The 27,668-nt window shown below is 40.1% G+C and overlaps 4 protein-coding genes across 6 annotated transcripts in view; 1 reads left to right on the forward strand and 3 right to left on the reverse strand.

Annotated features, from left to right (window-relative positions):
* Positions 1-2,485: 2,485 nt before the first annotated feature.
* On the reverse strand, positions 2,486-8,820 carry anp32e (acidic (leucine-rich) nuclear phosphoprotein 32 family, member E). 2 transcript variants are annotated; one of them, XM_037693296.1, is made up of 7 exons: positions 8,621-8,820; positions 5,706-5,855; positions 4,427-4,549; positions 4,181-4,343; positions 3,989-4,080; positions 3,397-3,436; positions 2,486-3,318 (listed from the first exon to the last, which is right to left on the reverse strand). In XM_037693296.1, the coding sequence occupies exons 1-7, from the start codon at positions 8,672-8,674 to the stop codon at positions 3,233-3,235; spliced, it is 708 nt and encodes a 235-aa protein (XP_037549224.1). In that variant the 5' UTR covers positions 8,675-8,820; the 3' UTR covers positions 2,486-3,232. The 2 variants fall into 2 exon arrangements, with proteins under 2 accessions (XP_037549224.1, XP_037549223.1); XM_037693295.1 differs by having other exon boundaries at positions 2,497-3,318; positions 3,953-4,080.
* A 1,947-nt stretch (positions 8,821-10,767) lies between these two features.
* Positions 10,768-18,321, reverse strand: gabpb2a (GA binding protein transcription factor subunit beta 2a). 2 transcript variants are annotated; one of them, XM_037693289.1, is made up of 8 exons: positions 18,266-18,321; positions 15,918-16,025; positions 15,593-15,760; positions 15,103-15,297; positions 13,582-13,735; positions 13,321-13,497; positions 13,112-13,230; positions 10,768-11,759 (listed from the first exon to the last, which is right to left on the reverse strand). In XM_037693289.1, the coding sequence occupies exons 2-8, from the start codon at positions 16,023-16,025 to the stop codon at positions 11,421-11,423; spliced, it is 1,260 nt and encodes a 419-aa protein (XP_037549217.1). In that variant the 5' UTR covers positions 18,266-18,321; the 3' UTR covers positions 10,768-11,420. The 2 variants fall into 2 exon arrangements, with proteins under 2 accessions (XP_037549217.1, XP_037549216.1); XM_037693288.1 differs by having other exon boundaries at positions 13,321-13,735.
* Positions 18,322-19,324: 1,003 nt separating this feature from the next.
* mllt11 (MLLT11 transcription factor 7 cofactor) lies at positions 19,325-21,999 on the reverse strand. Its single transcript, XM_037693299.1, has 3 exons — positions 21,817-21,999; positions 20,115-20,290; positions 19,325-20,026 (listed from the first exon to the last, which is right to left on the reverse strand). The coding sequence occupies exons 2-3, from the start codon at positions 20,280-20,282 to the stop codon at positions 19,934-19,936; spliced, it is 261 nt and encodes an 86-aa protein (XP_037549227.1). The 5' UTR covers positions 20,283-20,290; positions 21,817-21,999; the 3' UTR covers positions 19,325-19,933.
* A 1,687-nt stretch (positions 22,000-23,686) lies between these two features.
* cdc42se1 (CDC42 small effector 1) overlaps positions 23,687-27,668 on the forward strand; it is a 24,744-nt gene continuing 20,762 nt past the window's right edge. Inside the window, exon 1 of the mRNA XM_037693297.1 lies at positions 23,687-23,739. The gene's annotated coding sequence lies outside the window, so the exon portion shown is untranslated. The remainder of the gene's footprint in view (positions 23,740-27,668) is intronic.

Below are 27,668 nucleotides of genomic sequence, written 5' to 3' on the forward strand. Positions count from 1 at the left end.
TCAGGACAACAGCGCCCCCTGCAGGACAAACTGTGAACACATGCTTTAAATGAAAAATACAAATATGTTCAGCCAATTAAAAACAGCTGATTATCAAAACAAACAAATACAAACATCCCCAAACTACTAAGAATAAAGATTTATTTACAAATAAACAAAATGTAACAAGTAAGATTAATATTTAGGGAAGCCTTTTTCTGCCACACAGAGGAAAATAAAAACCTAAAAATCATAATTATGAGATAAAATCTCAAAATTATGATTTGAACATGTCATAATTAAATACTAAATCATAAAATAGTTGATCAGAAATATAACATCTCATTATAATAATATGCTTAGTCTTATATTTCACATTAAAGGAACTATAATTAGGAGCTAGTATTAGATTTTAGCTTTAGCTGATTTTCAGTATTTTATAAAATATTAATGAGAAATTATCTTATACTCATGAAATGAGAATTCATAAATTTTGCATAGCAGCTCATAAATAAACCTTACAACCTCATAAATATGATACTATAATTTTAAGCTATTGTCTCTTTTTTTTTTTAAAGTGGCAGAAATTAACTTTCCTAAATATTTAACCCAAATAGAGAAAAACTTTAATTTCTCTGGTTTTGAACAAAAATATATATATATTAAAAAAAAGTTTATTTCTTCTCCACCATCTTTCTATTTTGTTTATCAGCAGGTTTTATATTTATTTATTTGTGAACTCTAAATTCATGATGCCTTCAGGGACACAAATCAGTTTGTAGTTTTAAATTTGTATTTTGGCTCATTTTTAGACACATTTGACTTTTATTTTAAACTGTTATGTTACAAAATATCTTTTATGTGCATGTTTTATTTGCACATGTATTTGTTTGAATTATTAGTTTTGACAACTTATATTTGTTGTCAAAACTGTTTTATGCAGTTTTCTTTTAGAGCTGACCATTTTAAAACTTACTTTGATCCCACTGATGTTTTTTAATGGTTAAGACTCAGTTGAACAAAATAAGTTTATCTTGAACACAGTAAAGAGAAACAGGGTGTGTTTTCTAACATTGTCAACAAATAAAACGCATATTTTAATAAACATGTGTGTACTTAAATACAGCAGAGCTTGTTAGCTGGACTCAGAGGAGGCGAGAGGATGAAATGATAACGTGTGTTCTTTAAGAGCTGGCCTGATCCGAACCACCTGCAGGTGAACTACGAGTTAGAAGATGAGTCACTCTGTTATTTATTGGATAAAAATATTAACAGCCATTGATCAAGAAACACATAAACAAACAAACAAACAAACAAACAAAAAAAACACTTTAAAACAGAAAAAAAATCCACAAAGCTAACACTTTGTTCCGCTCGCTCACTGCCTCTACAAGAAACCTAAAAAGAAACACACACACAGGAACACCAGGACCAGAATCTGTTCTGTGGACCTGAGGTCCAGCAGGTCGGCACATCTCTAAGGACTCCATGTGACCCGCGACTGGAGAACGTGACGGGCCCACGGAGGAGCCGCTCTCCTCAGTGGGAGCTGACTGACGTGTCCGCAGCACCTCCTGGACTCAGCGTCCATCTTTGTCCAGCTGTCGATAAAAACCCACGAGGATTCTGTTTGACGCTCGGGACAGCGAGAGAAAACGGCCGAGCCGGTGGCTCCTGAGGACCCGGGTCCACGGGTGTTGCAAAGGTCAAACTTGAAAACACACAAAGGTTTTAACACAACTGCGAGGCAGACAATCCTACAGATCACTCACTCTGTAGCAATACATAATACAGCCGAGTACTTAACGAGCTGCAATGTCAAGACTTGTGTATACTGGGTACATATATGGTACTTACAGGACATTTACTGGTTATATTCTGAGTATGTATTAAGTAGTATCTGGTGCTTACCAAGAATGTACTGGATACTTACGAAGTATGCTCCAGTAAGTATTTGGTACATGCCAGGTAAATAACTGATACTTACCAGGTAAGTCCCTGGTACTAAGCACTTACAAGATATATGCTGGTTATATACTAACTGCATATCAAGTGATTACCAGGTATGTACTGGGTAAGTACTTGGTACTTATCAAGTGCCAGCTGAGACCAGGCTGAATTATGAAAAGACTTGTTACCCTGTACTTAAAGGATATGTACGTGGTATTTACTGGATGTGTACTTGGTATATAGTCTATATGTACAGAGTAACAGTCACTTGATAATACGGCTTGGTACATACCAGACAAGTACCAGGTATGTACTGGGCTGTTTTGTGTACTGCTACCTTTTTGCAGGCCAGCTCATGGTTTTTGTTTGATGTGTGAAACTCCACATCCAAGAAGCCGAACACAGCTGCAGGGAGGACGCACAGCTGGACGCCCGTGAGCCACAGGTGTGGTAGTCACTGGGCGTACCTGTGCCTCAGTGTGTACGCACCTCCCCTGCTTTTAGGAACGACTGCGCGTTTTCTTAAAACCATGAAGTGGCCTTCAGACAGAGGAACAGTTCCAGCACGCAGGTTATAAACACACACACAGGTTGATAATAAATAAATAAATAAAACGGACGTGTTTAGTCACGGGCTGCAGACACACTGAGGGTTTCTCCAACAGATCAGGCTCCAGTACCATCGTTTACTTCTGACAAAAGAGGAGGGACTCGGTTTGCTGTGAAGTCGACTTTAAAGGTTTGTTCACAGAGAAAACTGCTTTTCTTGGTGCTGGTACTTTGATATAAATATTACCTCCTCGTTCTTGTGTTAAATTAAGCACCAGCTGAGTGACGGATTAAAAACGATTAAAACAAATCCAGACTTTTGTGTTACGATTTTAAAAAAGCCAACAAATGCTGAGTCGGCACAAGAGGTCAGCAGGACTTTAAAAGTTGTCTCTGAAGGTCAAGAAAATAAAAAACAATCCTTTTCTGAATGATCTTCTGTGCTTGAGGACCTGAAGAATGAACTCGTACGAGGAGCTGCCGCGGCCGGAGGGAGCCAGACTCGGAACCTGGACCGGGTTTTAAAGGGAAACGTGTGGAGTGTTCGGTCGGAACCAGCAGGTAAAAGTTCAGATAAAATCTTTCTGTAAATTTTATATTTTCTCTAAAAACAACACGTGATTCTACAACAAACTGAAACCAACTATCTGAGGACGCAGCGGTGCAGCTGCTGTCGGATGGAGGTCGGGTCCAGTAGGACTGAAACGGACAAAGACGTGAAGAGACGAAACACGGACAACGGTCAGACGCGGGACTAGTTGTCCTCGTCGTCCTCGTCATCCTCCCCCTCGTCTTCTACGTCCCTCTTCCTCTTCTGTCCGTGAGCGCCTGCCTGTTCCTCTGCAGACAGAGACCGGAGCGGTTACAGCCTGCAGCACGGCGCCGGGCTCCAACTACAGCTGGAGTATTTCAACTCACCTTCTTCTTCTGCATAGTCTTCCTCGTCGTCGTACTCTTCCTACAGACACGGGGAGACACAGACATGTTTGTTTACCTTCAGCTGAAAGACGCTCAGCTGAGATTATCATGAAACAACTAACGCTGCGATTAGACACAAAAAGTCCAACAGAACCTCATCATCATCATCATCATCAAACCAGACAGAGAACTGAACTAAAAGTCCTGACTCTCACTGTCAAAGACTGAAGCCGTGTAACCATGGTAACAGCTAACGTTCTGTAATAAACTGTTAGCATCATTGTTGTTATTTACAGCAGCTTCTCGATAATTTGAAGCAGAACTCTGTTCTCTGTATGACTCAGCACAGGTGCATGATGGGATGGGAGGGGAGTTCTGCTATGGATCCACCCACAGGCCGAAGGTATGTCGCTCAGCACAGGTGCATGATGGGATGGGATGTCTACAGTGGATCCAGCCACAGGCTAAAGGCATGTCGCTCAGCACAGGTGCATGATGGGATGGGAAGGGAGTTCTGCTATGGATCCAGCCACAGCCTAAAGGCTGAGTTGCCCACCTGATTGCCCTGGTTCACCTGAAAGCTCAGCCCCACCTCTCCTCCTTCTGAGCCATCCTCATCATCCTCTTCATCATCCTCCTCGCCGTAATCGCCAGTTGGCCCCGCCCCGTCCTCGCCGTCTTCATCTGTGAACGAAGACAACCGTGAAGCCAAGATCACGTCACGGTGGAAACTTCCTCAGGTTTACAAAGATAAAACGAGGATGAGCGGCGCTACATGTGTCACCTTCATCGTTGGCTTCGGAGTCCGGGGCCTCGTTGTCCTCCTGATCGAAGCCGTCCAGGTAGGTAACCTGAGGGAGCAAATCGAAGACGCTCTCTCTGTAGTCCTCCAGAGACGTGATCTCACAGTTGAACAGGTCCAGACTCTGCAGGCTCTTCAGGTTTTGCTGCGGGATGAAAGCAGCATGTCAGTATTTGTAAACATCCACATCAGCTGAAGCTTAAACGAGCAGAAGAAGAACCGACTGACCAGCGCCTCCAACGTGTTCAACTCTTTGATCTTGTTCCCGCTCAGGTTGAGGTAGGTCAGGTTAGGACATTTCTCTGCGAGGGTCTCCAGAGCCCCCGACAGGCTGTTGTCACTCAGCTCCAACTGGGGAGGAGGAGAGACGGTCAGAACAGCTGAAGCTATGATCAGAAACACGTCCAGAGCAGTCAGGAGAGCTAAAACTAAAACATCAGCTAAATAAATAAATCAAGTAAATATGTAGAAACAAACCAGAGAAACATTTGAAGGATTCTGAAATCTGCTGAAGCTTAAAGTGAGACAGTAAAGCTTAAAGAACACTAGGTACAAGTTAAAGAAATAAAAAGGCTAAAGGTTGCAAAGGAATGGTTAAAGCCAATTGTAGCTAAAGGCTAAAACCAGCAAAACCCTAGCACAAAAAAAATCAGAAAAGTAGCTAAAATTTAATATCCAAATGTTTGTTTTTATCTTTAAGCTTTTTTGAGTCAAAATGCTACCTAAAATCTAGCAGGATCAAAATGCTAGTTAAAGAGTAAAAGTAGAAAAAGACTAGCTAAAAGAAGCAAAAAGCAAGCTGAAAGTTTAAAAAGTCAAAATGCCAGCTAAAATCTAGAAGTAGCAAAAGGCTAACAAAATAATCAGAAGTGTAGCTAAAATCTAATAGCAATAGGCTTACTGAAAGCTAAATGTAGCTAAATGTTAGCTAGTTGCTAAAAATAGCAAAAGACTAGCTAAAATCTTAAAGAAGAACAGTAACTAAAAGTAACACAAGAACATAAAAAGAGGGCGGTACGATGAAGCAGATTTCAAAGAGAACAGTGTTCTCAGAGTGTTTCTTTGAGAAAAATATTTGCAAATAAAGTAAATATTTTGTTAAAAGTTATAAAAGCCACACGTCATTGCATCCGTCTCCTGAACGAGCTGAAGGTTTTGATGTAAGAATGGCTACAACAGCACAAAATATGCTGCAAAATACCGACAGAAAAACAAAAACAGGAGAAAAGTATGAAACAGAATCAGAATTCACACAAAAAATCAGTTCATATAAGGAATTTTCAAAGTATTGGTAATAACAAACAAGAAAACAGAAGAAAAAACTTTTCCATATTGATAAGAAATCGCATCAAAACCTTCAAATAAAAGATAATTTAAAGCTGCTCAGAAAACAGAACACAACAACGACACCTAGTGGACAAACTGGTGCATTACAGCTTCGCTCCATAAACGTCACAACCAGCTGACAGGGTCTGGTCTTACTCCAGTCCAGAGGTTTTTATTTTACCTTGCGTAGTTTGGGCAGAGAGGGAAGTTTAGCCAGAGAGCTGAGACCCACGTTGACCATGCTGAGGAACTCGAGCGCTGTGAACCCGTCCGTCAGACCTTCAACCTCCCCATTAGCCGAGCGGCTGTTGTCCACAACCAACTCCACAATCTGCGAACAAAAACAAGTAAACACATTGAAAACAGGCTTGTTAATAAAGTTAATTAAACAATGCAATTTACCGTTCTTGTACGGTGGTGCTGTACTATTAGCCGCACGTTTATGCAAAGGTTTTTGTCATTTAAAAACGTAGTTTTCACAATGCATTTTGGGAAGATAAACAACTACCTACGATTATTCAGTTTTATTTTCAAGAAATAGTACATTTAAATTTCCCTTTTTGCTCAAGCAAAACAATTTTCACAAGAGATTTGAATTAGATCACCTCAAACTAAAAATCTGACAAAATTATTCCCCCCTTTTTAATTTATTTAATTTGGGTTTAAATGTCGTCCGAATGGATAAAATCACATCTTCCTTTGTGATCCTACAAATAGGATAAACGAGATATTTCATAAGAAAACATGATCTGTCTCTTGCTGGTTTCCAGAAGTTAAAAATTCTAGTGGTTTATGAACCACTAGAACAAGTGTATGAACAAGTGTAAATATTTGATTTGATCCATACTTATCCAGACATGAAAACCCCTCAAATCAAACTTCATCCTATTTAGGACAGATACTCAACATCTGCACCCCTGTAGTTTCTACTGATACCTCCAGCTGGGTTTGATGTCTTTAACAGGTAACTCACAGGTGAGTCGATTAGTGCTTTGTTTTTCTGTAAAGTTTCTGCAGCGATTTCTAAAAGTCGCAACAAAACAATTTAAAATCCGACAAATTAGAGCAGTCTGCCGGCGCTTAATGCGGGGGCGTCCAAACGTTTTCATACGTGGGTCAAAACTATCGAGATGAAAGGACTCGTGGGACACAGAAATGTGAATTTAACTCTCAACGTGAACATGATTTTGGAGAAAAGACAAAAGTTCTGAAATATCGTCCATCTATCAGTCGCTGCAACAGATTCACAGAAGGTTTGATAAAGTTGATCAACTCGTATGTAGATGATGCCACGTTATATTCATTTAAAAATGTCAAATTTCCCTCTTAATTATTTTATCAACTGCAATATAGACACGTTTTCCAAAAGTCTCCTTTCTGGTAGAAACCAGTAAAGGTTTTTGGTGATTTCTACCGTGAAGTAAAAAAAAAAAAAAAAAAAGGTTTGCATTTTGCCTAATATTTATCATTTTGAGAAGATTGTTTTTGCTGTTAAACCTAAACGTTATATAAAAAAGGATTACCGATGAATTTGCAGAAAGTCTGCATCGACCTTTTAAGCCTGCTGACTAAAATGTCTCCGCTCTTAAACTGCAGTTGTGGGCCGCACAAAATTACTCCAAGGGCCGCAAATGGCCCTCGGACCACACTTTGGACACCGCGGCTGGCATCTATTCATAGTCTCATTAACTCCAACTTTCAGGTTATCCGTATTGTCTTGAAACGTGGCCATTTTTGTGTCTTTTAGCGTCAGCTGCTGTTTTGAGTTTCATCGAGGTCCGTCCTGTAGTTTACGAGATATTTCGCTAACAGACAAAGCGTGAATAAATGAAAACAATGCATGCTTTTGTCTGGTGCTTCTGATGAACTGGAGCACCGCTGGTGAAGGACTTGGTGCGAGTTGCTTTCATTTCCCAGAATTCATTGGGGCTCCTGCTTATATAAGCTGGGTGAGCGCAGCAGCTCCGCCGTCAGTGCGCAGGCTTGAAACCGCCATAATCTGCATGCAGAGCGGAGGTGCTGCAGGAGGAGGAGGAGGTGGAGGAGGACTCTCTGCGTTCACCATCTGCCGGCTCCCTCCAATACATAAAACATGACAGCCGCGGATCTGCTGGTTTTAGATCACACACGCACATTAAACTTATCTTGCACCGTCCGTGCGACACCAACGGCCAAGCTGCTGGTACTTTAAAGCGCGGGAGTAACGCCATCTTGTCCCGTTACATGGTTTGGTCAAAGCCCCAGCAGAGCCCGCCCGAACTAACCGCTGCGGCGGCGTTTTAAATCTGTCCGTGACGGTGTCGGCTCGAAACGGCGGCATTTTGTCTGAAAATAAAATCGACGCCAAAGCTAATCCGCTTTCTGTAACGAGGTAACGCGTTACTACAACGCGGCGACCGACCTCTGCCCGAACTGGGTCGCCCCGACCGCACGCGTGGAATAAAAAATAATAATAATAAAATAATCATGAAAACGCGACGAGTTGTGTCATGAATTCATCTGCGGGCTGGGAAAAGTGAGAAAACACGACGAAACAAGTCCGAAGTCGTCGAAGTTCAAACCGCCAGAGACTTAAAATGTCCGCTCGGTGGGGACGAGACTCCAACCGACAGTTGTCGTTGAGCTTATCCGAGCCCCGACAGCTAATCTGAACACCGTCGCTCTGACACCATTTTGGCACATTTTAGCCGACTTCACCCCCCCGTGTTAAAGCCTCGCTGCTTTGCGCAGACCGAGGGGTTCGCCTCGCTGCTCCGCCACCGTGTTTCGGTTCCAGGCGGACGGATGCTGATCGTTTGTGCCTCGATAAGACGACGGGATTTCACCGGAGAGCGAGGGGGGCGGGCGGGACCGAGCTGCGTGAGATGCTCCTCATTCAGCTGAAACCGCTGCTACGAAGCTGCGGCGCAAGCTCCAATTATTAGATGATCCATTTTTTAAAAATAGTTTAGCGGGCGAATTATCCGAAGAATGACGGAAGAGCGAGCGGGGTCCGTGAAGGAGGCAGAGGGGGCGCAGCGTGCCCGGACTCCGGACACACATCACGGACTATTTCAGGCGACAATAAACATGTTATTAAAGTCTTAATTCGTTTACCTCTGCCGGGCTCCGGTTCCGCAGCTCTAAAGTGATCCTCTTCTTCATTTCCATGTCGAAATATGCGTCGTAGTTGATAAAAAAAGCGAGCGAAGAACAACTGAAAGTCCCGGGGATCAGAGCAGCCGCTGCCCTTTTCTGCTGGCCGCAAGTTGCCTACTGATCCTCCATGATACCTTGCGCCCTGCCCCCTCCACTACAGCCCCGCCCCCAGCGCTCAGACGAACGGAGCGTGTCAGTGTGCTTGCAGCTGATTGGACAGGGGACACGTCAATCATGATTGATCGGCATTAAACTTATCCGTAGCTAACCTGAGAGCACAATGGATGCAATGATTAACTTGTTAAAAAATTAACTTTAAGACTTCAGCAAATCTCATCTCTTTAAAAATATTTTTTTAATGTAAACAAAAATTAACTGCATACAAAGCCATGATAGCTGTCAACATATGAAAGATTTTAGTGCGCTTGATTAAAAATTATACATAGGGTTCAACATAATTCAAACTTATTTAGAGTTCAGGGAAAACAGCAAATATTGCATGATGTGTGTTTGGTATTTATAGATACACATGTACAAAAAAAGGGCAATCAAAACCATTAAAAACCTTGTATATTATATAAGAAAAATATATTTTCCTTTATGAAATTTTAATCACTTTTATTTATGACCTTGCAACGAGTACCTTTACATAATAATCTAACTTTTTAATAACTTTTGCACTTAAGCGCTCTCCAAAAATAAAGAAAAACTTGTGTTAAATTCTGACTGAAAACCATTCAAATTTAATCTGAATATTTTGAGTTTGTTCAGTTTATATTTAAATGTTTTAATGAGACAGACGACTAATGACGAGTGTATTTGTGCAGATTAAATGTGGGATTTTACAAGTTGGAGCTGCAAAAAATGTCAAAAAGTAGAAGAACCCTTGTCAAAAACAAGTTCATATTTCAGAGCAGAAAACCAGAACCTTTATTGAGAAGCAATCAGGTCAAAGTTATAAAAAAATACAACTTTATATGTACATAGAAAAGAGTTGCAAAGCTTATAAAAAAATAACTGAGCTGATGTCGAATGTTGGAGAAGAGAAAGGAAACGAGGACACGACTGGTTTAAATGGTCACTGAAGATAAACGTGAACTGGACCAGCAGGAAACCTTTAAAATGATCACGTGACTTTAAAACGTTTTTATTGATCTTAATGTTTTTAACAACCGTTTTATTTTTCATGCGTTTAAATGTTCTTGATTTTATATGTACAGCACTTTGTTGCAGCTGTGGTTGTTTTAAAGTATTATCATAGTTGATGAGGCTGACGTAAAATAAAGCCAAAAGGGTGCAACTTTTTTACAAATCTTTTTCCAAATAAACCGAGTATCTTTGGATCATTAAAGATTTTCTTGAAAAAAAAAAAAAAAGCATTTTAAGTTCTACTAAAATGTGTTTAAAATTAATTTATTTTAGTTAAACAGTTTATAAAATAATTGATAAATGATAGAAATAAATGAAGCAGCAGATCCACATTTGGCCCAAGTCAAACTTATTAAGTTTAATGACTTTATAACAACCAGATGGAGAGAAAAAGATAATAATCATCATAAACACGAAGGGAAATCTGTGGTTATGAATCCAGTTCACCCCAATCAGGATTTTGAGTTGAATAAATCTCAGTATTTTATTAATTTTAGGCGTTAGTTGGATTATTATTAAGAAAAAACACAGAAAGCAAGAGGCATCGTATCGAGTCCAAGAACATTGTTCTTGCTCCGTAAGAAATTCCCATCAGGCCATTTGAGTTTTCTGGTAAACCACAGATGAGTCACTGAGATGCTGTTTGGCGTTCTGACATTATTTCAAGGATCAGGTGAGATGGGCGCCTACGTCCAAACTATTTAGATTTTAAGACACATTGAAACAAAACGCATAAAACAAGTTGGCGTTTAGGTTAGAGGATGTTCCTGTAGAGTCCAATCAATCCTGGAAAACATGTTTGTGGTAATAGTTGGTGCAGGGATATTCAACTGGCGGTCCGGGGGCCAAATCAGGCCCACAGGTGAGCTCAGTTCGGCCCAACAATGGGTTCATTTTTAAATAAAACTGGATTTTAAAGCACAAAACAAACTTATTTAATGACAATAACTGCTGGATGTCTGGCCCCCGAGCAGTTTAGTTGAAAAGTCCTGCGATAAAGAGGACCAGAATGAGTCGTCATTAGACGAGCGCTGGGATTTACAAAAACACCGTGTAAATAAAAAGGTATAAACGATTAGTATGGGGATAATCAACGGCATCCAGAAAGTTGCAAAAGGGACAAACTACCGCTCTAATTTCCTGCTTCATCTCACTTATTCTGCACGTCCTCAGGGATTTTCTTCACATTTTTACTCCAAATTCAAAACAGGGAAGCAAAAATGTTTACGCAACCTTCAGGAGTCTTTTCCTGCACAGAGGATCTGCTGGAAGTTACATAAAAAAAGTAAAAATAAACCATCAAATAAAGGTCCCGTGTGCTCAGAGGACGAATTAACTGCTGTCACAAACGAGGCGTCCAGAAGGTGGAAACGCAGAATGTCCTCTCAGATCTCCCCGACCTGAAAGCATCGGGTGATTCAGATTTAAAATGACGAACACCACCGCGATTCCTCCTCCATCGTCTCTCCTGCTGGATTCAGGAGACTCGCGACGGTTCACGCTTCCTGCCACGAGTCAGCTTCTTCACCCCCCACAGTCTGTTAAATCCATGAGTCTCATCAGCCCCCGCTGTTCTGATGGCTTTCACTGGCGTCTCCTCCTCTCTCCGTTAGGAGCTGACCTGAGTTGTCTCTCCTCCCGTCTCCACCAGAGTCACCTGACCCTCCTCCCCCTCCATGATGATGCCGCCCTCCTGCAGCACCACCATCTCGCCCTCCTCTTCCACCACGCCAGCAGCCCCCTCCTCCTCGTCCTCTCCTCCCACCACCTCCTCAGGACTGGCAGCGTTGGTGGCGCCGCCGACGGCATTGTTGGCGCCGGCCTGACTCTGGGCCATGGCCTCCAGCTTCATGCGGTACTCCTCGGCTTCCTGCTCCTTCCGCAGCAGCTGCTGTCGGTACTCCTGAGCCTTCCTGTTGGCTTCCTGCAGTTGTCTCTGCAGCAGCTCCTGAACAGGAAAGAAGAGCGGAGGAAGAAGTTTTACTTATCGAAGCCTTTTGAACTGAAGCAAAACTGACCAAAGTAAAGAGAGCATGTGGGTAGAACCAACGTATCCTGCTCATTTTTTCTGAATATTGTATTGTGTTGTTGGTGAACATATGTTTTCTTTTATCTTTTACGTTTTATTTGCATCTTTATGCCGAAGCAAGTTCTTAGTCTGAATCCTGTTCAGTGACAAAAATAAACAGAATCTGAACTAACTCATATCAAAGATGTTGAGAATGACATTTTCAAGCAGTTCATCTATTGTCAAGTACTTATTGTTTATAATTGCATTAGTCTCAAACAAGAAACAAAGCTCTATGATGAATCAATAATAAAAATAAAACTCAGATGTTCAGTTTGCTAAAACAAGACAAATTTCATCTGAATCATTTAAACTAAACGTAGGAATACAAGTTACATAAAAACGTGATCTTAAAGGGAATTTACATTACAATAATGTTTATCTCCCACCATTGAAGGCAGAAGTTTTGCCCATGCCTGTTTTTATTTATCTGCTTCTCGTCAGGCCTGTCACGATAACAATTTTCGCTGGGCGATTAATTGTCTCAGAAATTATTGCGATAAACAATAATATTGTTTGAAATTGGACAAAAATGAGTAATTATTGTTAAATTTAAGAAGAAATGTTTAATTTTTTTTATGTGTAGTGCCTTTTTTCTGCCACCAGATGGCAGTATAAAACTGTTTGAACCGAAGGATGGATAGTGAGGGAGCGAGCAGCGTCACTTTATGAAAAATGGGAGGGAGGCCCCTTGACGTGACATGGGCTGTCTCTCCTTCCTGTTTTTCAGGAAGGATGCTCGGTGTGGTTTGAGCTCTTTAGCATAGTATTTTTCACACAAAGCGCTTAATTAAAAAAATCAGTAAACAAGTTCTCAGCTTCTTTTTGCAGAGAAAAACAACTTTTTACACGAAGGCACGGGTTTCAACTGTGAACTTTGGAGCTTCAACAAGACGGAGGTTTTTCCCCCCCAAGGTCGGCCTGTTAGCTTAGCTCGTAGCTTAGCTGCTTTTAACAATCCAAAAACACGTTTTGGACGGTTAAACAGATTTTAAAGAGAAAGGGTCAGTGAAGAACTCCGGAGTTGAGCCTTTTGTCATCCGGTGTCTTCAGTAGGAGACACGAAGAAACGATAAAGCCAATAAATGAAAATGAGGTTGATAATTTTCATGTATCATGCGATTAATTGATTTATTGCGACAGGCCTACTTCTCATAACCCACTGGAAAGAGTTGAACTAAACCTTTAAGGAAATAATCACAGTTCTTTTATCATGAACATGCTCTACTGACCGTCTCTCCTGTTTCGCTGTGGTTGTTGGTCACCTCCAGCTTCCTCTTCCTGGAGGGTGGAGGCTGGGGCTCTTCTGCGACCACCTCCTCCGTCACTGTATTGGCTGGTACTGCCAGCACTAAAAACAAAAAATAAAAAAATAAAAAACAAACGTTTGGCAACAAAACGACGCTGGGATGTCTCTGAATAAATGCGGTCTGTGCCGTACTCTGCTGTCCGTGCTGCATCGTGACAAAAAACGGCTGCGACATCCCCCCGGTGGTCTGCAGGTTGCCGTGCTGGTCTGTTACTATGGTGATGACCCTCTGACCACCTTCGTTGACGACAGTGGCATGCTGGATGTTGGAGTCCAAGGCGCTGGCAGCCATCGCCTCCTCCGACTCTCCTGAAGGACAAAAACAGGCACAATTAAACAAAGTGATGAAACGCACAGAAAACCACCAGTGATAGTAAAAGTGTGTGTGTGTACCTGCATTAGCCTTGTTGAGAAGGTCTGCCAGGTTGACTACCCCCCCCTGGATAGCAGGAATGCCCTGGATGATGAACTGCGGCTGGCTGGGGGTGCTGCTGGTCTCGACGTTCATGCTCACCTGGTTTATGTTGACCTGGTTCTGCATGCTCTCCTGCAAACACACACAAAATAAGATTCTCTGTAAAATGACTTTAAATGAATGCACAATGTTTTATGTGCAGGTAACGGGTTAAAATCTGCAGATATGAACCATAAACGTGCCACCAGGGGGAGTAACTTGGGGTTCACAGTCTTATCCAACATCTTTGGACTGAACCTTGTCATTAGAGGGGAACGACTTATCGTCAGAGTCACAGCCACTTGTGAAACCAGTAAAGCTGCGATCAGCCTTCCCATTAACTTTTAGAGGCCCAGAGTCATTCCCAACATCAACACATAATGTTCTGTGTGGTGAAAATGGTGCACGCAGACTGTTGAAACACTGATCAGTGATGAAAATGTCTTACCTGCATCACAGGCATGAAGAGCGTTATGAAGTCATAATCAGCTGTCAATCAATTTTGTAAAGCGAGATAACATTTTCAAGAATCTGCGTAACAAAGAATTACCAGTATGTTGCATTGGATTTATCTTGCAGCAGTACATGTAACAAAATGTCCCTCCTGAATGCACGCAGCTTAAAACGTCAGTTTTCTGTAACTAGACAAAAAAAAATCTGATCGACAGCTAAAGCATCATATTGTTTACATTTGACTAAGACGGTTTTAACTCTTTAACTTTATGACTATTGGTGTAAATGCAAAAAACTAGTCAGTCTTTTAAAGTTATCTCAACCTGAAATAAAAATATAATTATAATAATTAAAAAAAACTTTTTTTTTTTAACTCTTTAAGGGTCTTTTGTAAAAAAAAACAAACAAACAAAAAAAAATGCACATTTCAGTTTTTTTTTAATTGACACAATATTTGTGGTATTTTATTGCATTTATTTATTTTTATAAATTACAGTCCGGACTGTCGTGACGACTCTCCAGACTTCCGGACACGTCAGAATCAGTAGCCAAAAACGAGGCCTTGTTTTGAGCCAAACTTACTTGTGTCACCCACTCTTTGGTCATTTCTTCCTAACTTATTATTTTCTTTATATATTTTTTAATCTGTCCATGATAGAAACTAAACTTTCTAAATTGTTTTTCTTTCGCTTGTACTGACCCAGAGACACGAGCGAGCTGCAGGTGCACCCGTTATTTACTTCCTGCCTTCAGATTACCTGACAGCAGTCAGCCACTGAACGTCTGATTCTGCAGCCTGCACGCACAAGAAACAGCTTTTTACTAATAAATGTTTACGTGTTCACATCAGAAGTGAGTTTTTGTTCTTTGCTCTTCTGAGGTAAACTGATGATGACTCCTCTTTTCTTGCTCTGCGTTTACTTTCACCCTGTCGACGAATTTTTAAACCTCTGGCCTGAAGAATCCTGTTGAAGTGACAAGTTTTTCCTTCAGGTTGTTTGTCTCACCTGCAGCAGCAACATCAGCTCTGTGTGCTGGATGTCGGCTGCGATGTCGAACGGCGTCTTGTCGAATTTACTGCGAGCGTGCACGTCGGCTCCGTGCTTGACGAGGGCCTCGGCCACACCGTGGTGTCCGTGCTGAGCTGCCCAGTGAAGAGCCGTCATCTTCAGCATGTCTTTGGCGTTGATGTCGGCTCCGCTCTGAAAGAAGATTTTTCAAGAAGAACGTCAAAACTACAACTTTACATTTTCTAATTATAAATATTTAATAAACCAGTTACAGGCTCATCATAAGACTAAAAGGTGTGGAATATAAATACAACAACGGCAGGAAGAGCAACAAACGAGAACCTGTGTATGTTTTGATGCAGAATGAAAACAGCTGTTCAGAGACACTTCCTGCCAACATGGAGGAGGCGTTTAAGAACTAAATACACACTGAACAACAAAAAAGCTTAAAATCTGCAGCAGGTCAACAGAAAGCAGGAAGTCCTACCCTGATCAGCAGCTCCACGATGACTGTGTGTCCCTCAGCAGCAGCCATGTGCAGCGGGGTCCTGTCCACTTTGGTGCGGGCGTCTCTGCTGACGCCTGCTCTCAGCAGGACGTCTGCCGTGGAGTAATGACCGTGCTGAGCGGCCAGGTGGAGGGGGGACGTTCCCAACTGTTCGACACACAAGATGAGTCTCACACAGGTGAAGCACACATGAAGAAGCTGCTCAGGCCGAGTCAGAACACTCTTTCTGCGAAATTGTCGCTTTGTGAGAGCAACGTTTTAAAAAATAAAATTCTCCATGAGACACCAGAGGCAGGTTTCTTACCCAGTCCGTCGTGAACGGAGCTCCGTTGGCCATCAGGTTCCGGACCTCGTCGTCGTTCCCTTTTCGAGCCGCCTCCAGCAGCCTCTTCCCCAGGTCCACGAGTGACATCTGACGGATCAATACAAGTGATCAGTTCTGATCATGAAACAACCCTAAATTATCTTACTGCAATCTGGTCCTCACAAGGCTTCTTTGTTTTGCTCCATCTAACAGAAGTCCAACTGAAACCAAACTTCAAAAGCAAAATGAAGTTGCTTTTATCTCGTTTGGCACCGCCATCCCAGAATGAGCGGGTCTCAGTCTTAACTGATGTTACTGGTGGCTGCAAAACACTGATACAAACGCACTACAAATATTATCACAGCTGCCGCGTTTAACACATTAACGCACCAGATGTTTGTTAAACTCATGTGCTCTGTAATGTCATCTGTATGTTCTCATACAATGATGACAATTGTACTGCCGTTGTGGAGCGGGGAGCTATTTGTCTAATGAGCAGTTACCGTAAATTACTCGCTCAAGGACACTATGACACACGGGGTCATGGCTAGGATTCAAACCTGCAACTTTCCAGCCCAAGTCAGCTGCCCTACTGCTCCACAACCATCCTTGAGTTCAGACCTTTGAATAGATGTATTATTATACACCTCTAGATGCAGGAAGAGAGCATCCTGCATCATGAAGGACCCCACTCACCCAGCGCACACTTTGTGCCCTGCTCCCCTCAGGCAGGAGGTTAAGGAGCATTAAGTGTAGAATCACTAGACTGAGGAACAGCTTCTACCCTGAGGCTGTTAGACTCATGAGTCTCTAACCAGGATAATCACTGAAAAACCACATTATGCTGCTGATCTGTTTCATGTTGCTGCTGATCTGTTTCATGTTGATGTGTTCATGCGTGCTCATCTGCTCACACAGACTCATGTTCGTGCTGCTGTTCAGCGTAATGTTTTTAGTGTTATTAGTGCTTAATGTATATTTAGTTGATGTTTGTCTTAGTTCATATCTTAGATGTTATTACTGTTTTTTTTTTACATTTTATTGTTGGATGTAAATGGGACCCTGTGTACATAATTTCGTTCCGCCACATGTACCACATGACAATAAAGATATCTGAGTTATTAACTGGTTACATCATTAATGATTGAATATTTCTACTGAGAAGTTATCAAGATATACTAAATCCTATTAATACTTTCTACGTGTAAATCTGCTTCATTTCAGACTTTTATCAAACAAAAACTTATACTTATACTTTGGACAGTGTGGAAGTATTTACAGGGTGTTTTATCACATTTCATGGGACAAAATATTAACAAAACTGCAACGCAGTAAGACCAAAGAAAGCTTTAATTTACCAAATAAAACAGCAACGTTTTAATTTAATTTCATAGAATCCCGTTATTTTGTTGCATGAACGGAGCACGAACACGGAAAGCTTTATTTTTTATTGAAAAGTTAAACTTTATTTTCACACGAAGTAGAATAGTTAGCTTCTTCCGCTCCTGTAAAGCTAACTGACATGCGCCCATTATCGGACATGCCCTCCGCGGTCCAAACAAGACTAAATCTGAACAAACTTCTTTAAATGTTCCTCTGCTGAGCATTTTGTTACTTTTTAGTGACAACTCTTAGTAAGGAAGACCTTAACAGTGCAAATTACATTTAAAAGTAGCAAAAAAATTGACTTAAAAGTCCCGAGTATAAACGTACAAATAGGGTTTAGTCAGCTAAAAGAATCCACACGATGCAAAGAATAAGAACAAGAAAAACAAGCACGTAATTTAAGAGGTGTGACGAGTGTCTGTGCGGATTGAAAAGTGAAAATAGTACTTTTTGTTGTGAACGAAAACTGTTAAACGAAGCGTCCGATAATGGAACCCAATGCACGTATAGGGTTTAGTATTGCGAATGGGCGAAGAAGGACGAGACTTTTCTCTCCGCGGCCGAGAAGCCATTTTACGCGCCTTCGTGGCCAGAAAACAGTCCGCCATGTGCCACGTTAGCCCCCTGCTCTCCTCTCCAAGCGCCTATCCAGCCATTCACGGCATAAAAGTGTTCATCTACGCAGTTGATAAATTTACAGTAGCACAGACAGGAAACTGATTGATATTAAGTTGTTGGCTTTCCGGGGGAAGTCACACAGAAATTTCCTATTTTACACACGGAGAAAAAACTACTTCCACATCCGGTTAGATGCATTCACGAGCGTGAACCGTCAAACCGCTTACTGAAGACTCTTGTGATGGGATTTTTTTTGCCTCTTTTAATTTTGTAACAATTTAAGGTGTTGAATCTGTGAAAATGTATGTCTGCTGCTAATGTAGGACTGCGGAACGGCGACTTACCGTGTTTGTAGTTTTGTGGGGCTAGCCAGGCTACTCCTCTCTGCTAATATGTTAGCACGCTAGCCGGCTAAATTCAACAAGCCCCTCTTAATGAGGGACTTTTGCGCTTTTATTGTTCCACGATACGTAGGAAAAGCTAGTGATGGGAAGGATTAAATAAAAAATTTGCAAGCCCGAGACACCTAGAACCACTGCAGCATGTCAGACTGCAAAGCTTGTTTACTGCGAAAGTTAGCGAGAAGCGGTCGCTGCACAACCGGATGTTACGGATTCAACCTTCAACATAAAATAATAGGAAGTAAGTTTTATTCTCTAAATTTTAATAATTGCACATTTAATAGCTGGTAAAACTCACCACTGCAGGAATAATACTTGTATTTTTTTTACATTCATTCTTGAGCAAAAAGGACAGGATCTCTCCAAAGATAACGCCAGTACTCTGAGACAAATGCTCAAATTAACATAAAAATTGCGCTTGACTCATAAAATAACTGCGGGACATTTTCTGTAATTAATGGTCCATTACTGATTAAAATGTTAGCGGTAGATAATTTATTTTTTAAACTTATTTATAGTTAGGACGTAGCGCATGTATTTTATTCTGAAGGACTCGACAGGAAGTGCAGACTTTGTTTTTATTTTGGTATTTTGCCAGCCGACCTGTGTTAGCCGTTAGCTTACACTCATAAAAACAGTTAAGAGTGAAATTGACGCTGGTTTTACAGCTTTCTCTTGATAAGCCTCGTAACCAAACGTCTATTTTCGTGAGTCGTATTCCAGCATGGGTTTACCTGCTTAGAACCCTTTAAAAAAAAAACTCACTGTTTGTGTTTTCTTCTGGTACAAATATGGCGGCCTCGCGACACCGGAGGTGGAAGCCAGGGTGGGTGGGCTTTGGCGAATGCTTTTAAAACTGACCTGAGGTCAGTTTGAACAGCAGAGTTTCCGTTTATGGTATCGCACAGTTAAAGCAGACGCTGATCCCAGAAAAGCGCAAAGAAATGGCGCAAAACTGTCTCTCCTGACTGAGGAATAACCAGCCTAAATGAGATTTGGTCAAAATGGATTTTTATTTTTCCTTGGGGCTTAATTTCTTTATTAAAAAAAATAACATGGGTATATAAAATCATATTTCATTATTGTAAGGAAGTGTTAAACATTCAGAAATTTGAATCGCATTAATAATGCAACAGCTGAAATAAATGTAAATTTAGTGTTAAAGCAGCTTTAAATAGAACAAAAGTTACAAATATGAACCAAACTCCTCATATAATAAACATTTAAACTTTAAAAAAAAAAACTTCAACAAGGGAAAATTGAAGCCTTATTTAACATCAGATAGATTTTGCTCAACAAAATCCCAGAATAACAACAATAATTCTGTCAATCAGTGACGTCATGCATTCATCCTCTAGTTTTAAATAAATAATAAACATAAGCATATTTTGACAATCTGCAGCGCTTGAACGTGATCCTTCCAGAGTTGAATTTCTCTTAATGTAAACTCCATCTTATGAATGTTAAACAAATCATCGAGGATCACTTTAACGTTACTTCAGTGTTTGTGGAAAGCAGAGTTAAGTCAAAGAGTTGGACGGATCTGGATTTAGATCTTATCGGCGTGAATGAAATGATGCGGGACTGATCCGGGCTCGGATCGCGGTGGTTTCAGAGCAGCAGGTTGAGGTCCGCCAGCAGGGAGTCCACGTCGGCGATTGGAGCTCTCCAGTAGTTGAAGGAGGAGAACTCAGACGGCGGCTCCTGCAGCTCCAATGCACAGAGGACGAACAGTAAACATGATTTCACATCACGGAGTCACGTTTTAATTAAATGTAAATGAATGTCTCACCTCGTTGTCCTGGCTCCACAGGTGGGACGTCTTGTCTTTTGGTTTGCTGCTGCTGATCGGCCTGCTGTCCGCCAACCCCAGGTCCTCCAGCTCCGACATGTCCAGAGCCGGGATCGGTTGCCTCCAGAACAGGAAGGAGTCGTACTGGCTGCTTGATTTCTCCATCATCTTTAGGTCTAAAATTTAAAAAAAGTAAAGCGCAAACACTTGGATTAATCCAGAAACATTCATAATAAAATAACGTAACATCATGGGAAAAAAACTCAGCTTTCAGGGAATTTGTTTTAGTGATGAATTAAAACTTTCTTACTGATGACTTGAAAATATGTTAATTTCAAATATTTTTTCATGCAAAATTAAAAAAAAAAGACTAAGTAAATTTAAATAAGCTGCTGATCTTTGTGTTTATTTAAACATCCAAACTCCATTTTATATAAATAGGATGATTTTAATATTTAGTTTGGGTATATTTATCATACTTTATTAGTTTTATTTAGGCTTTTATGTCATTAAACTTGTCTTGGGGACCAAATGGAAATTAGTTTGTGGCTAAATCTGATGTGCGATGTCAAAATAATAAAAAAAAGTTAGAAATAATTAAATACTTTTTAATCTTTTTTTATATATTAAAGCTGTTCCTGTATGCAAAGTCTTTCTGAACTTACTATTTTATATGAAAAAAGCCTGAAAATGAACTCAAACCCAGCCTGTGTATGAGTATGCTACTGGTTTATTTTTTAAATAACTTTTTGCTCATTTGTGTCAGTGTTGTGTACATATTGTATTTAATCCAGTTTTTTCTTTAGTTTGCTTAAACCTAAATTTCACCTGCTGCTCAAGATGTATTCGTTATTTATTTGTGCCTTTTTTTTTACTTGTAAGAAAACGTTCAAAATAAACCGATTTCATCCTGTGAAGTTAATTTTTGAATAAATGTTCCCACTGACAAATAAATAAAGATATAATTACTTTGAGAAGAAAAAAAACACTGAAAGTTATAATAGAGTATTTTAACTATTTTTAGTCGCTAAATGCACTTTTTAAGTGACTTCACAGTACTTACGTTACATAAATAACTTAAAAACAATCAGATCTATAATTAAAACTTCTCTATACTGTATACATTTTAAAGGGTTTTCTCAGATTTCCGATTTATTAGCACCATCACGTGATCTGAGCTCATTAATGGGCAGACAGAAGAGATGGATGTAATGGGACGGGGTTCTGTGTCTCGGTCCGGTCCATCATCAGTTATTTTCGGACAGATGCGGATTATTCTTAACGTTGAAACAGAAACCGGGTCACCGAGTCCCCAGCAGCCTGAAATAAACCTTCCGCCAAACTCCATTCAGATTTATGTCGATTTTAGTTTCGGCGCTGTTTCCCGGATCAACTACATATTAAGAACAGAGATAAATAATAAGAATCAATTTTTACAAGTTGTAGCTACTGATTATTGATTATTTATTTTAATTTGTTGCAGGGGAGCATCAGTCTGAGTTTGAGGCGTTGGCCGGCGAAGCGCATGCGCATTACACAGCCTAATAAAAAGGTTCTACTGCAAAATAAAACCCAACAATCTATAGCTCTATTAATATTCAGAAGGTGTGTTTCTTATCAGTATTATTTATCTAATCTCTGTCTTTAAAGAATAAAATAATAAACGTAAAGAAGAAATGACAGTAAAACGAAGCTGATTTACCTGTTTATGTATCAGATCGTTTTCGGTTCGAAAATAAAAAAGGTGGTGTCTGTTATTTTGGAGGAACAAAATAAAAAATGTCTTCCCCTTTTTGTTCTGCTTTTTAATGCCGCTCAATCAGATGGCGCATCTGATGCTCTGCCGCAGGTTCAATGAGCTCATCGCGCAAAATCAGCTGTTCTGTACAATTCTACTTCCGGTTGTTTATTTCAAAATAAAAGGACGACTTCCGTAATACATTTTTATTATCTATTTAAAATCTGCATTTAAAAAATAATTGTTTTTCTCACTTACAAAAAACAAGACACCACATTAAAGTAGGCTTACATAAAAAAAAAGCCAAACACTGATTGAAAATAAAATACATGTCTTGTAGACATTTATTTTAATAATTGTTACTTAAGACTTTATGTTATTGAACATATAATGTGATTTTTGATTTAAATTGGAGCCACATAAATAAACTAGATTAAACAACATAAACTGCTTGAGGTAATGTCTTTAACCTCATACAAATAATTTTACAATCATTAACAGGGGTCTGCAACATGCGGCTCTTTGGACCCCCCGCTGCGGCTCTTTCAAGCTTTCACCAAAACTAACTTAAAACTGAATTTTATAGGATGTTATACCTACAACAAAAAAGACTAGTTTTAGCAGTTTTCCTGTCATTTCCTTTGCAAATATGTGCATACTTGTACTAACTCACAGAGTAAATTATGCTCACCTTAACTTTTTGCTTTATTTCTTCAAAGTAGGATACTCAAAAAATAAAGTAATAAAATAAAGAAACTCTGACTGACTGACTTAATTACTCCACAATTTAAAAAAAAAAATCACATAAACCTGAACAATTCATTAATTTAGTTTTTAAATTGGCAAAATATATATATTTTTTCTTCACAATAATCCAGTTTTCTGTGATAGACTTGTAACCAGTGATCCCCTGCAATCTGAAACAAGAAGTGAGTAAAGGTAACGGATGGATTCAGTCTTTTCTTTTGTCTTAAAATGTAAATATATCAATAAATTTTAACAAACATTGGATGTTTTTAGATTTATAATTTCATAGCTACTGGACAGAAAAGCCCCCTCTAACAAACTTAAAGTGGCCCATGGGCCACCAGTTGATAATGACAATTGTAGCAGATTTTGTGGCTCTGGACACATTTAATTTAGTGAACGAAGGGGCAGAAATGTCTCTTTTGATCCTAAAGTTTGCAGACCCCTGACCATTAAGATACATGTGGATTTTTTCTTTCCATTTTAACAAATAGCCCACTTTATTTTGAAGGCACTGCAAATTTCCGGTATGATTGTCCTATTTAGGACCGGTGATGTGTGGTTAGTAAAACAGATTTAAATATAGTTTTATTCCCCTTTCAGATTCATGTGATAATGAAAATGAAAGTTTAGTGGAAAACTTTTAAAGAACCCAAGAATCACCACAAACCTCATCATCTTTAACCAGTGAAGTGACTTCAGAAATGAAACAACAGCATCACTGCATGTTTGACAACACAACAGGGCTGACATCCACCCCAAAACAAAAATAAAATGTAAAACTTTAACTTTAATTGGAGCAAACAGCTGTTTTTTTTTCTGCACCATGTTTAATACTGACAAAGATCAGTGGCATTTTAAGAGTTTATGGTATTTGGCAGCTTTGTGTCTCCATTTATGGCTCTGAAGAAGCCTTTGCTGTGTGCGGTGTTTGCCAGCAGGGGGCGCTGTTTGCCTGAACAGAAACAAAAAGAGGGAGGAGAAAAGAGAAAAATGAGGTTCTTTGGTGAAAAAGAGGATGGATTTCCTGGTTGGAGCCACACCTCAGAGGCAGAGAGAGGCTTTGAGAGAGCTGCAGCTGCTTTCTGAGCTCAGTGTGCATTTCTTCAGCTGATACTCTGCTCTCCTTCCAGCCTTTTGGTGAGTATGTTTTCATTACAAACCTCAAATCACAGCAGAGGACTTCATGGAAGATCACAGGAGAGATTCAAAGGATTTCACATGTAACAGGTTCAGCTGAAGCTACCCAGCTGAACCACGTCCCTGAAGGGCAGATTAGGCAGTAAATTATTAATCTGCTGTACACAAGAGTCATTACAGGCATTTTAAATGACTCTCACAAGAGAACTGAGTACAATCAATGCTCTATAACGACTTTTAGGTGGAACAAATGTCACCCAGACATATTTAAGATAAATCAGGGTGTTTAAGGGACTTTTGAAATGTCTGGTTTTACAGCCTGCAGGCGTGCATTGCTGATTTTATGTTTTGGCTTTTCTGTTCAGTGTTGTCTACTCGGAAAGAGAGTTCAGGTTGCGTTCAAGGTGCACAAGGCCACATTTAAGTTCCTAATCGGGTCACAGGATCTGAGGGGGTCACAGGATGCTGCACACCACCATTGAATCCATGTGTGCTTACAGTTTCCTGTATGAGCTGACAGTTTTTATTCTTCTGTGTGCTCCAAGGTGTGGTTCTTCAAAGTAGAGGGAAAATGAGCCCACTTTTGTAGAAACTGAAAAATTCTGATTCATTTGTCGGTAAAAGGTCAAAACACGCGTCTTGTAACAAAACTATTATTAAAGTCTAATAACTGTAGCTAAAAGTTCTTATGCGGAATTGTGTGATTTTTCACCTTAAGCATCATAAAAACTAATTTTCATTCCAATGTTTTTGAGCTACATAAAACCTGAGAATGTAGCTGCTATGTTTAATTATTCCTCAGAAAAAGCCACAACGTTTAGTTTTATTGCACTAATTGCTCTGAATACTTTATTGACCTAGTTTATCTGTTATGTGAATAAACTGAAGGTCTAGTCTTCCTTGAAGGGATGCACGTCACCCGCCAGAGTTTTAGACAAAGATCACGTGTTGAGAAATGAAGGAGGTGAAGCTATTTTGGTCAAACTTTAAAAAAATAAAACAGGTTAGCCCTCAAAGTATGTGTTTAAATAGCTCTCGGCTACTACCACTCCACGTAGGTCTATATTTAGATGGTTGGCAGGCATTTCTGTGTTAATGATTGCTTTGCTGTGGTGGCCATCTTGAATAGACTGAACTCCAAAAGTGAAGAGACATTGCATTTCCTGCGAAAACGCAGTGCGAATGCTTACTGCAGAATAACTTGCTGAAAAACAACTGAAATCAGCTAAAAAAAAAAACCATCCTGAAATGTAGCTGAAATGGAAGAAAAAGCCTAAATTGGTAGAAAGCAGAAAGAACACATATTTGATTGATTAGGTTTAATAAGCAGAAATTAGCACAAAAAATTAGGAAAATTAGCTAAAAAAGCTTAAATTAGCCACAAAAAAGCTGAAAAGTAGCTGAAAAGGCAAACAGATGCTTAAGCTACCATAAGGAAGCAGAAGAAGCTGAAAAGAGCTAAAAAAAAAAGTGGAATGAGATTAAAAAAGAAGCTAAAATTAGCATAAAAACAGCTAAATAGTAACCGAAATAGCTTAATCTAGCATAAAAAAACTGAAAGGAGCATAACAAGCTGAAATTAGCATAAAGAATTTCTTTAGGCTGAAATTAACAGAAATTAACATGAAAATTTGAATTTATCTGAAAACAGCTGAAATTAGCTTAAAAATGCTAAAACGTAGCTGAAAAGGGAGAACAAGCTTAAATTAGCAGACGAAAGCAGAAAGAAGAGGGTTGCCCAGTTAGGCTGAAAGAAGCCGAAATGAGCCCAAAGAAGTGGAAATTATCTGAAAAAAGCTGAAATTCGCAAAAAGATAAACAGCAGAAAAGTAGCTAAAAGGCAGAAAGACGGAAGTGAAGAGAGCATATTTTTTCTGAATTAGGCAGAAAAAACTTTTTAAATTAGTGCAAATAAATGTGGACTTAGCCAAAAATGCTAAAATTAGCATGAAAACAGCTAAATAGTAGCTGAAATAGAAGCTAAAACTTGCAGAAATAAGCTGAAAGGAGCAAAACGAGCTGAAATTAGCAGAAAGAAGTTAGAAAAAGCATAAAAATGTTGTAGTTAGCAAAAAAAATCTGAAAGAGCACAAAACAGCTGAAAATAGCTGAAAAAAGTTTTAATTGCACAAAGAATCTGAAAGTAGCTGAATCAGAACAAAATGTGAAAGGAGCAATAAAAGGTTGTAAACAGATCTAAAGATCTAAAGGATGTAAAATGAGCTCAATTCATTTTCTATGAGGAAAAAAATGTCAGAAAAGGCTAAATATTTCAAAAGCTAAAGTTGCACCAATGCCAAAAGTCATAGCACCCTTCTCCTGAACGAGCTGAACAGATAGCACAAAAATTGTGGAACGAGGAAGATGCTGAAAAACGTACATAAGAAAAATGGATCACAATAGTGTGAAAGCTCCGTGGCTGTAGATGACAACCCAACGGCCACTTTCATTCAACTCTAGTGATTCATGAGAAATTTTCCTAACAGCCTAATGATTACACACGGAGACAGATGGGCAAAAATGTTATCGCCTTCGCCTCGTCAAGGTCTTTGACAAACAGTCATGGGAGAGCCTGCAGAGGTCAGAGGTCAAAGGCTGCAGACACACTCTGCCCTTGTTGTCAGGCTGGGGAAGAACTCTGAGAAGGGACTCCTGAGAGCCAAAAATAAACTCTTCCTCGCCGAGTCCTGCTGTGACGGAACGAGTTCTTGTTTCTGGGTCCGCTGCAGTGTGAAGACCCAGATCTGGAGCCAAATTACAGGTCTGGAGTGGGTTTAGAGCGAGCGAGCCTCGGGCTGTGGTGAGAGAGAGAGCAACACTGCAGCGCTCTGTTCCCAGTGTTTGCGGGATGTACTGGACCGTTGGGCCGTGTTCGCCAGCAGTTTGGAAAATGTTTAGTCATTCTGGAAACCCCTGAACCTCCTCTGGGATTCACGTTTCTGAACGAGCAGTTTGTCGTCCGCTCTGCTGAGCGTTCTGTAGCTGAACGTGAACGCTGCTTTAAAAACAAACGTTAAATGAAAACGACGGCGTTCTTCGTGTGATGAGAGTCTCTGGTGAAGAGATCAGATCGATCCATTTGAGTGACCCAGTTCTGACTTTGGCCTCTCGCTGATAACCCAGTTAGTGTTATAAGTGTGTGTGTGTGCTCATTTATGGTACTTTGTGAGGACCAAAGCCTGTTCCCCATAAGGTTCAAGTATCGTTGGTGAGTTAGGGTAGTGGTTCCCAATCATGGTCCCTGAGGAACACCACCCTGCTTGTTTTAGTTGTTCCTCTGCTCCAGCACACCTGATTTGAATGAAAGGATGATTAACAGGCCTCTGCCGAACTTCAGGAAGTAATTAAACCACTGAATCAGGTGTGTTGGAGCAGAGAAACAACTAAAACATGCAGGACGGTGTTCCTCAAGGACCAGGGTTGGGAACCCCTGGGTTAGGGGTTAGGACTGAGGTGTGCATTGAGGATGGGTTAGATTTAGGAATAGGTATGTACTGGTAATGGTTAGGTTTAGGGTTGGGTATGTACTGGTAATGGTTAGGCTTACGGTTAGATGTGTACTGGTAATGGTTAGGTTTAGGGTTAGATGTGTACTGGTAATGATTAGGTTTAGGGTTAGGTATGTACTGGTAATGGTTAGGTTTAGGGTTAGATATGTACTGGTAATGGTTAGGTTTAGGGTTTGGTATGTACTGGTAATGGTTAGGTTTAGGGTTTGGTATGTACTGGTAATGCTTAGGGTTACGGTTAGATGTGTACTGGTAATGGTTAGATTTAGGGTTAGGTATGTACTGGTAATGGCTAGATTTAGGAATAGGTATGTACTGGTAATGGCTAGATTTAGGGTTAAGTATGTACTGGTAATGGTTAGGTTTAGGGTTAGATATGTACTGGTAATGGTTAGGTTTAGGGTTTGGTATGTACTGGTA

This window comes from Nematolebias whitei, chromosome 19 (genome assembly GCF_014905685.2).
Source record: "Nematolebias whitei isolate Nwh7 chromosome 19, NemWhi1, whole genome shotgun sequence".
NCBI lineage: Eukaryota > Metazoa > Chordata > Actinopteri > Cyprinodontiformes > Rivulidae > Nematolebias > Nematolebias whitei.

Excerpts from the sequence above, each read along its gene's own strand:
- anp32e (XM_037693295.1), bottom strand. The coding sequence starts at position 8,674 with ATGGAAATGAAGAAGAGGATCACTTTAGAGCTGCGGAACCGGAGCCCG. Across the intron at positions 4,550-5,705 it reads CTCTGCCCAAACTACGCAAG|TTGGAGCTGAGTGACAACAG; the intron begins GTAAAATAAAAA and ends CCTCCTCCCCAG. Across the intron at positions 4,344-4,426 it reads TGAACACGTTGGAGGCGCTG|CAAAACCTGAAGAGCCTGCA; the intron begins GTCAGTCGGTTC and ends TTCATCCCGCAG.
- gabpb2a (XM_037693288.1), bottom strand. The coding sequence starts at position 16,025 with ATGTCACTCGTGGACCTGGGGAAGAGGCTGCTGGAGGCGGCTCGAAAA. Across the intron at positions 13,736-15,102 it reads AGCTGATGTTGCTGCTGCAG|GAGAGCATGCAGAACCAGGT; the intron begins GTGAGACAAACA and ends GTGTGTTTGCAG. Across the intron at positions 13,231-13,320 it reads GATGCAGCACGGACAGCAGA|TGCTGGCAGTACCAGCCAAT; the intron begins GTACGGCACAGA and ends TTTTGTTTTTAG.
- mllt11 (XM_037693299.1), bottom strand. The coding sequence starts at position 20,282 with ATGATGGAGAAATCAAGCAGCCAGTACGACTCCTTCCTGTTCTGGAGG. Across the intron at positions 20,027-20,114 it reads TGTGGAGCCAGGACAACGAG|GAGCCGCCGTCTGAGTTCTC; the intron begins GTGAGACATTCA and ends TTGGAGCTGCAG.